This window comes from Gobio gobio (genome assembly GCF_949357685.1).
Source record: "Gobio gobio genome assembly, chromosome: 3".
NCBI classification, from domain to species: domain Eukaryota; kingdom Metazoa; phylum Chordata; class Actinopteri; order Cypriniformes; family Gobionidae; genus Gobio; species Gobio gobio.
The window spans coordinates 44,257,716-44,266,901 of NC_137099.1; the positions used below are offsets into that span (position 1 = coordinate 44,257,716).

Consider the following 9,186-nt stretch of genomic DNA (forward strand, 5'->3'; position numbering starts at 1 on the left):
GTGTATAGAGGCATTTGGTAAGCCAAAGGAAGTGTGGGTAAAATGTGCCCTACGCAGTCTCTGTGCCCACCACTCTATGGTTAACAACATTCATTTGTCACCAATTGTGGCTCTGATTGATATTCACACAGACACACAAACTCACGCACACACACACACACACACACAATGACAGTGTTTTCTGTAAGTCCTACATGTTCTTTACACTGGTACACTAGAGTCGAGAGTTCATTAAGCATAAATACTGCTAAGGAAGTTTGTTCTAGTTGACTATAACACACACACACACACACACACACACACACACACACACACACACACACACACACACACACACACACACACACCTGAGTCAAACAGAAAGTGAGTAATGAAAAATTTGAGTTATGATCAGTCACAGAGAGAGGCATTGTTTTGTATTTTTCTGTTTTTGAAGCATATTGCATGGTGTGGGTGCTGTTTTTGTTTCTTTTGTGATATTGTTACAACTTACCCCAGCATGTGTTACAACCCTGGTTGTGGGGTACATTGTAACAAAGACACACCATGTATTTGACATCCACTCATCAGGGCTATTCTTGCAGAGGTTTGAATTGGTGCCTTTTGTAGAAAATGTGGGTACTTAGAATGAAAGTTTGAGCACTCTATAGCTCAAAAAATCCATTTCAGATGCTGAAGCAAAAAATGTCTCCCCCTATAGGACTTTAATGGTGTTTTATATAACCTTTTTAATACTCGTTTATGTTCAGTAATACAAGTATATTAGTATTACATAGATTTTATACAATCTGCTTGCAATCACATCACTCTTAAGCTATCTGCTATGGGTATTAATGCACGCTATATTGTCCAGCAGCAGCAATAGTTACACTGTAGTTAATGTGCGTTGTGTAACTATGTATTAGCAGTAGCAAGTCCCGTACTTGCTCTACAGCAGAAATAACTAACAGCAGCAGCAGTAGCAGATCTATTTTGCCAAGACCAAACATATCAACATTGTCATATTTATTACCATGCCAAACAAACACTCTTGAGAGTTGTCATGACAGAAATACATAGTAAAAACAAACAAGAAACAGAAAAAAGGAGTAATGAAGACCAAGTTCCAGTGAAATATCCTCACAATCCTCCATGACATCTTTAAAGTCCATCATTTTAGTGTAATTGAATGGTAGTTTCTCTCTGCAGATGATGAGATTGTGGGATGTGACAGCATCTGGGAAGAAATACACAATTGAATTTAGAGTTACAGTGTGTCTATTCCATTTGTGTATGTAAAAATCATGTTTATGAAAGACAAACGTAGCAAAAATAGACAGTATGTGAGTCCTTCAGAATGTTAAACTAAAGAGAAAAAGTCATTATAGGTAGAAAATTTGAAAGTCTAAATAGACATTTTATGAAATAAATAATTTACCTGTTGAGTGTGTTGACAGTCTGTGTAGTTAGATGGTTAAATCAGTAATGAGGTGCGTCCCGTTCTGACAGTCCCTCTGCCTCGTTCTGCTTGCCACAGAATAATTTTAGTATAAAACAGTTCTTCAGAACAATATGGTTCTGTTAGAAGAAGTATGTTTGAAGAAGTCAAAAATAACAAAGATTTCACATCCCATTAAAAAGATTCAAAAGGAGTAAAAAAAAAATATATGGAGACTTCATCTTAAATATACACATCGCTATCCAAAATATTGCAATATAAGAAGAGGCAGGAGATTGTGAAAGATTTGGACAGAGCATTAATTTATTATATACGGTACCCATGTATTTAGTCTTTGTACAGTTCTCACAAGGACAAATAAAATGTTTTACCTGTAAGGATACAATGTGAGAAACTCAACACTTGCTGAAGTGCTTTTGTTTGTTACAACTCTTTCTTCATTTAAACCCACTGGATGGTCACAATATGAAAGTAAGAGGGAAGAAAGTGGGGAGGATGGATTGACGGTGCAAAATAAGAATATAACATTAGCCTCAAAGTAGTGCGTCATCCTCTGTGGTTTTCAAGAACAACTTGGTTCTCCTGCCATTAGACACTTTTTTAATTACACAAATTACCTCAACAGTTTCTGTGTGAGGTTGTGTTAAATGTTCAAAGTCAAAATGACAGCTTTAGATGTACAGAGAAATGTTTAAATGTGAGGCACCACTTTAAGGCTGCTGTATTTGTTTTAGATTTGAATGTGTGAACTTAATATCAGAACCGAGCATCTACATGTATGTCCACGTTGAAAGAAATCAAGTATGTGCATCTTCAAAAAAAACAAAAAAAAACAAAGTCAGTCCCTGGGCATTGAAAATGTGCACTCTGCACAACTGTAAAACTGTCTAAAACCAATTATTCCTTATGCTATTGAAACTGTGATTACTGGTAGAGAGCATGTTGAAGACTATATTGTCCCTGTGTTGAGATGAGAGTCCATTAAGCATTTTATCTGTATAGATAGTCAGCTTGAATGTTGGCAGCGATTTCAGCCTCCCACTTGTCTCCATTGTTGAGGAGCTTCTCCTTATTATAAAGCAGTTCCTCATGAGTCTCTGTGGAGAACTCAAAGTTGGGGCCCTGAAAAGAGGAGTAAAGATAAACATTAACTTCAGCGAATCTGGTCATGTACAATGTATGGCAAGTTAATACATGCTTCATCCTAAGCATGTGCACCTGCTTATTTTCTGCAGTATTTGCACATGTACACGCTCATGCTGTACAATATCACAATACTTCTCTAAATAATTCAATGCACACACTTTGGAAGCAGATACACTACTGTTAAAAAATTTGGGGTCAGTAATATTTTTGGTTACACTTTATTTTAAGGTGACGTAGTTACATTGTACTTACTCAAATAAGTACAGAGTTATACTATTTAACTACATGTACTTGCTAGAGTTACGGTTAGGGTTTGGTTAAGGGTTAGTTACTTGTAATTATGCATCATTTACTGTTATTAAAGTTAAAATAAAGTGTTAACGCTTTAAGCAAGGACGCATTAAATCGATCAGTAAAGATACAGAAAGTTTCAAAAGTTTTTATTTCATATAAATGCTATCCTTTTGAATGGTCTATTCATCAGTGAATCCTTAAAAAAAATGCATCACTGTTTCCACAAACACATTAAGCAGCAAAACTGTTTTCATCATTGATAATAATAATAATGTTTCTTGAGCACCAAATCATCATATTAGAATGATTTCTGAAGGATCATGTGACTAAGACTGGCGTTATGATGTTGAAAATTCAGTTTTGCCATCACAGGAATGAATTACATTTTAAAATATATTCAAATAGAAAACAGTTATTTAAAAATCGCAATAGTGTTTTCACTGTATTTTTGAATAAATAAAAACCCTTGGTGGTTTTCTTTAACAAAAATCTTGATAAACCTAAACTTTTGAATGTATAATGTAGTTTATATTTGTTTTTTCTTACTTTATTTTTATATTGTGCTGTGCTGTATTATCTCTGATAGCTCTAAAAACACATTTTGTAAACTTTTCTTTCACATATCTCCTAGAAATCAGTTTGAACACTTCTGCTTTAATCTGCATTGTCTGATAACCCATTTAAGAAACTGCTAAGTGACGGGATGAGTATTTAAAATGTTTGCTGCTAGATGCTCACCTCTACAATAGCATCCACAGGACAAGCCTCCTGGCAAAAGCCACAGTAGATGCATTTGGTCATGTCTATGTCATAGCGCGTTGTTCTCCTGCTGCCATCAGTACGAGGTTCTGCCTCAATTGTAATAGCCTGAGAGAGAGAATTAGGGGCATACATTACTTTTATTCTCTTCCTTTTCACATGTGCAAATAAATGGCATACATGCAATTACTGCTTGTCATTACAGTGGCATGATATATCAGGATGAACAAGGGCAGTCAGAAAGAGAGTGTACCTGAGCTGGGCAAATGGCCTCACAAAGTTTACATGCAATGCATCGCTCCTCTCCAGAGGGGTACCTGCGCAGGGCATGTTCGCCACGGAAACGGGGCGACAGAGGGCCCTTCTCGAATGGGTAGTTGATTGTGGCAGGTTCACGGAAAAGATAGCTCATGGTCATTCCCAAACCTGCATCAACACAAATATCAGGTGGTTCCTACTTTTTCGAGTTATTGGGCTTATTTGTGTGAAGACTTTATGGAAGATAAAAGGCTTATGTTGTTACTGACCTCTGAACAGCTCTGTCCACAGAAGAGTCTGAGCTGCACGGTCCGTGATGGACTTCATATCTGTGGCTTCTTCCTGATTATTGACATACTCTGCGTATAAGAAAAAAGTATGGAAGCTTGTTTCCACCATGGAATAAAAAAAATGAACATTGTTAATTGTGACTTTTTTTCTTGCATTTGCAAGTTTGGATCTCACAATTCAGACATTTTTCTTACAATTCTATAAGATGACTTTTTAAACATCAGAATTGCAAGAAAATCAAATATTGGTGAAATATAAACTTGCAAAAAATTGTGAAATAAAAAGTCACAATTATCTTATGCTTCCATAAAAAAAGCGATGTGATGGGAAAAGGGTTATTTATTAAGAACATATATTAGAGTACTTACTAATCCCTGCTCTGTGTGCTGATAGGCTCAGAGGACGTGCAAGATTTTGACTGGCCAGAAATGACCCTAAGGAGTAAGCACATGACATCTCTCACCTATGAGTCAAGACTTTATTTTGATCACTATAAAAAAAAGTCCAGATATACATAAATACCACTGTATTCGTGTGCTTCTGTTTCATAAACCCACCTGGCCTGGATACGGTGTAGACCACACGTAGCGCCGCAGACATCTCAGTGAAGTGCACTGTGGGCAATAGGGACACAAGATTGAGGTAGAATGGGGTTTGTCATGTGTATTTGTTCAGATTACAACACTAAACATTCTGGTGGACGTCTGATGACAATTTTTAAACATCTATTTAAAAAGAAAAAAGATAAACATTTGCAGTTACACAAAATGGTGTGCCATGATTTTCTTCCCCTTACAGAACGTAAACAAAAACCCAAACCATTGGTTCCGCTCAGCTCACGAGGCAGCAGATACATAAATATGGTTAATTTGAGAACCACATATCAATTATCACTATTATCACTAATCATCTTTAGACAGCATGTAACACAACCATTATAATGCATGAAGTTTGGACTGCAGCAAGTTGCTTAGGACACGAACTCAAACATCTCCGTTAGCAGACTAATTAGCTTTCCACACATAAACTACAGTTTCACTAACATATCAATGTACATATTAAATATTTGCATACTTGTCTATAACTAAGTGATATTTATGCGAGGACAAACGCTGCCCGTGAGGTGTTTAGTAGCTTAACCATAGGCTGATTTCTCAAGGACTTTCAATGACTGTACTGCTATTATTCGTATAACCTTTAAACCAATATTTGCCTTATTAATATTGAATTAATTATATCGGTTGAACAAAATGCGTCGCGTGCTCACTCAAACAATAGACAAAGAATGCAGTTGAGTTTAAAACTCATTTCGTACTCACCGGACAGTCGCTATTTGGCCTTCTCAACCAGAACAGCGGACGACTGAGGAAATGCACATGAAGAACGCCGGAAGTGAGATTTTCTTACAAAATATAAGACAGAATTACAAATAAATATACAACATTATATTGTAAAATATTAAATTAAAAATAATAAAATTAATAAAACTGCATTTTTTATCAGATTTGTATTGTTCGACTATTATATCATAAAGAAATATTAAATAATGTAGTTTGCCATATTTTAGAGAAACTGTAAAATATGACATTGTATTAAAATGTCTAAACAGACCCTTTACTCAAACATGTGATATTTTATGTATTGTTTCAGCATTGCACCATGTAGTAATGTGAACGTTCAATTGTAATTGACTTGTCATAGTTTTGATAGTTGTTCCAGAGTTGATATAATACGTTTATGGCACTACTTTATGGTTCTGCAGGTGTTTAAAGTCCTAAAATGAATATTTCTGTGTGAAGATTTATGAGATTTCTCTTATAATGCTCTGTTACACACAACCATTAGTGCTGTCACTGTGAAAAGGGCTGAATAAGTGTTCATTGGTTAAAGCTTAATGAAGCAGGATAAGTTTAATTAAAGAAAGCTGTGACGTCTGTCTTCACGTAATCACCGTGTTCCCTGCTCTCTGTATCACATATCCAGAAAACAGCCCAGTGTGAAGCTTTCCTTTTTCTAATTGTTAGGTTTATATGTAGGTCTCTGCTTCGGTGACAAAGTAAGTCGATCACTTTTACACAAAATGCTCTGTAATTTTCTGTGAAGGATACCTTTAATTTAAATTAAATGTGATGTGCTGTTTCATACACTCTAAAAAACAAAGGATCTTTATTAGGATTGATGGTTCTATGAAGAACATCCGTGGAACCTTCCTATTGCACAAAAGGTTATTTGTTGTGGAAAAAAAGGTTCTTTAGATGATAAAGTGTTCTTCACACTAAGAATTTTGTCCCCCCAACTTTTTCAAACTAATCACTGAAAAGTTCTTTGACTGTGAAAACCTGCTTTTGGAACTTACATTTTTGCTTACTATTTCAATTTCATTGCTAAATTGATTCCTGATTCCTAGAAGCTGTGAATTTTGAAAATGTATCTTATTCCTTTCAGTGAACACTTCAAGTAATTTAACGGAATCGGAGGGTAATTATTGGTCCAGAATTGAGAAGTCTATTCTCGCTCCCATTCTCACAACTGAGATGGTACTGGGTGTTTTGGGCAATGGACTGGTTTTGATAGTTAAAGTAGTGGTAAGAATAATATATAATGTTATGTTTTTTGTCATCTATAATGTGTGTTCTCCATAGACACAATCAATTGAAAAAAATTATGACCTATCTCATGCCTTTATTTATTTAATTGTTTGCTTTCTCCCAGCGTAAAGACCATTATCAGTGTCTTTACTGGCTGCCACTTTTCAGTCTCACGCTCTCAGATTTCTTCTGCTCCATCCTCATAATCTGTGGCTCCCTCTTAGCTGTACTGAGTGACGGTCAGATTTCACCGTGGTGTGAGGTGGTGAGCCTGCTAAAGTTCACCTTCATCACCTCTTCCATTGGAAGCCTAGGTATGGCTGACATTGAACAATTTATGGAGTTAATTATAGCTGTATGGATATCTTCACAAATACTGCTTTCATTGTCATTAGCAATAAAGGACGATACAAACACCCCTTTGTACATCTCCAGACAGGTGCTTTGGTCACAGGATATTATGAGGAAATAAAAAATTATCTTGCACACACAACCATAGCTTTCATGAAACCAAATATTTATCTAAAAAGTAATGTGACCTTCTTCAGATAGATATGCTGCTGTTTTAATTAATACTTCAAGCAATACCAGTGTTTGGGATTTTCCTTCTTTCATTAATTAATAATAAAATGTTTTGAGTAAAATATATATTTTTTAGTTTAAACTAAAGTAAATTAGAGTTTGAGAATTAGTTTTTCATCTATAATATTATATGATAATATCTATACAATCTAGATTAAAAAGTTTTCTATAAAAAGAGTTATGACACTATACCATTCTTCTTTGGCCTCAGTTTGTGATTTTTCTGCTTTTATTAATAAAAAAAATATATTATATTAATTATTTGAATTTTAGTTTCAAATATGTCATGTATATATTAAGGTGAAGTAGAAAACAAAATTATTCTGAGAACTAAACATCATTTGAACCTTAAAAAAATCTGATTAGTTATGTCATAATTATACATTCTTTTCTTCTTTGTCCTCTGCTTGGGATTTTTTCTTCTTTAATTATAATTAATAATAAAATAGTTTTTATTTGGTTGTTTAAAAATGGTAAAAATCTTATGATTAAGGCAAGGCTTTGAACTTTAGTTTCTAAATTCTAATTTAAATTTTTTTTTTGTATTTTTTAAATTAAAGTGAATTAGAAAACTAAGTTATTCTGAGAACTAAACTCCTCGTTTTAGCCTTTAAAGAAAATCTAAATTATCTTTTAAAAAAGTTGTCACAATTATACCATTCTTTCCTTCTTTGTCCTCAGTTTGGGATTTTTTCTTGTTTCCGTTATAATAAGTTGTTTTATTTTATTTTTATTTAAAAATGGTTAAATTCTTAATATAATTGAAGTGTTTTAACTTTAAATTTCAAAGTTTTCAAAATATTTGTTTAAATTAAGGTGAATATTCTGAGAGCTAAACTCTTAAAAAAGTTAAATAAAGTTATATATATGTCACAATTATCACATTATTTTCTTCTTTGTCTTCAGCTGTTCTCTGTGTTCAGAGATTTATGGGCATTCCTTCCAAAGGTAAAATAATGTCTGTTGTGATGGCAGTTGCATGTGTAGCATCGTGGTGCACTGGAACTATATTTGGAGCAGTGCCAGTAGTCTATGCCTGGATAAGGTGAGCTAGAGTAAAGATGCTCAGAGATAGGCTATACTCCATATGCATCTACATAACTTCTCACTGTACTCTGCGTCCCTTGTTCAGGTATGATCCAGCCGAAATGCTGTGTGCCGTGTTCTGGGAGAGCAGTTACTCTGACATGCTGGTCTACATCCTCTGTGCCTTCTCCATCTCCATCTTCATCCCATTCCTCCTCATACTATTCTGCTCCATCATGCCTTGTGTAGGCTTTGGGAAAGACCGTTCCAGGTTTGTAGAGTTGGAAGTGGTGAACACAGAAGTTTTCATATGGATTTTAAGGTAATTTCATTTGATATCATGTTGTATCTGTTTTGTGTAGCCACGATGACCTGTCCTCTATCACACCACTGCTGGTGATCTTGTATCTGTTCTGCTATGCTCCATTTGCTGCATCTGAGGTGAGAAAAGCCTGTACGAGTGGAATAATCTTCTGTTCTGTGCGTTTTTCAGCAGACAAAGGATCGGATTTGAATGTGATTGTCCATGATAACAATTCTGCTCATTGTTGTTGTCCTAGTTGGTTCTCCTTGGAAGGCTTGATCTGTCCCCTTCCCCTGAATGGCTGAGATCACTATCATCAGTAATGGCGTATCTGGACTGTTGTTTAAATCCATTTATCTACTGCACAAATAAAGATTTCCGAGAAGCAGTGCTCATACTGTTGTGGAACAAAAGGAGATCGACTTTTCCAGAGCCAGTGCTGACTGGCATTACAAGGCTTGAAATATGAGGATTATTTACAAGCAAGAAGATCATAAATG

At 35.1% G+C, this 9,186-nt stretch overlaps 2 protein-coding genes across 3 annotated transcripts; one reads left to right on the forward strand and one right to left on the reverse strand.

Moving 5' to 3' along the window:
- Nucleotides 1-699: 699 nt before the first annotated feature.
- Nucleotides 700-5,574, reverse strand: ndufs8a (NADH:ubiquinone oxidoreductase core subunit S8a). 2 transcript variants are annotated; one of them, XR_013816189.1, is made up of 8 exons: nt 5,506-5,574; nt 4,744-4,800; nt 4,555-4,620; nt 4,165-4,254; nt 3,891-4,063; nt 3,617-3,745; nt 1,418-2,560; nt 710-1,216 (listed from the first exon to the last, which is right to left on the reverse strand). XR_013816189.1 is itself a non-coding variant. In XM_079812302.1 (7 exons), exons 2-7 carry the CDS (start codon nt 4,784-4,786, stop codon nt 2,429-2,431), a joined length of 633 nt encoding a protein of 210 aa, XP_079668428.1. In that variant the 5' UTR covers nt 4,787-4,800; nt 5,506-5,574; the 3' UTR covers nt 700-2,428. The 2 variants fall into 2 exon arrangements, 1 of the variants encoding a protein (XP_079668428.1); XM_079812302.1 differs by having other exon boundaries at nt 700-2,560.
- Nucleotides 5,557-9,155, forward strand: LOC307124170 (visual pigment-like receptor peropsin; the record flags this gene model as incomplete). The annotated part of the gene is made up of 7 exons (XM_079813217.1): nt 5,557-5,578; nt 6,632-6,771; nt 6,899-7,088; nt 8,263-8,401; nt 8,489-8,653; nt 8,745-8,823; nt 8,943-9,155. 7 exons carry the CDS (start codon nt 5,557-5,559, stop codon nt 9,153-9,155), a joined length of 948 nt encoding a protein of 315 aa, XP_079669343.1.
- Between the last annotated feature and the right edge of the window lie 31 nt (nt 9,156-9,186).

Coding starts and splice junctions, on each gene's coding strand:
- ndufs8a (XM_079812302.1), bottom strand. CDS start 4,786: ATGTCTGCGGCGCTACGTGTGGTCTACACCGTATCCAGGCCAG. Junction 4,064..4,164: donor GTGGACAGAGCTGTTCAGAG/GTCAGTAACAAC, acceptor GTGTTGATGCAG/GTTTGGGAATGACCATGAGC. Junction 3,746..3,890: donor AGGCCATTTGCCCAGCTCAG/GTACACTCTCTT, acceptor TCTCTCTCTCAG/GCTATTACAATTGAGGCAGA.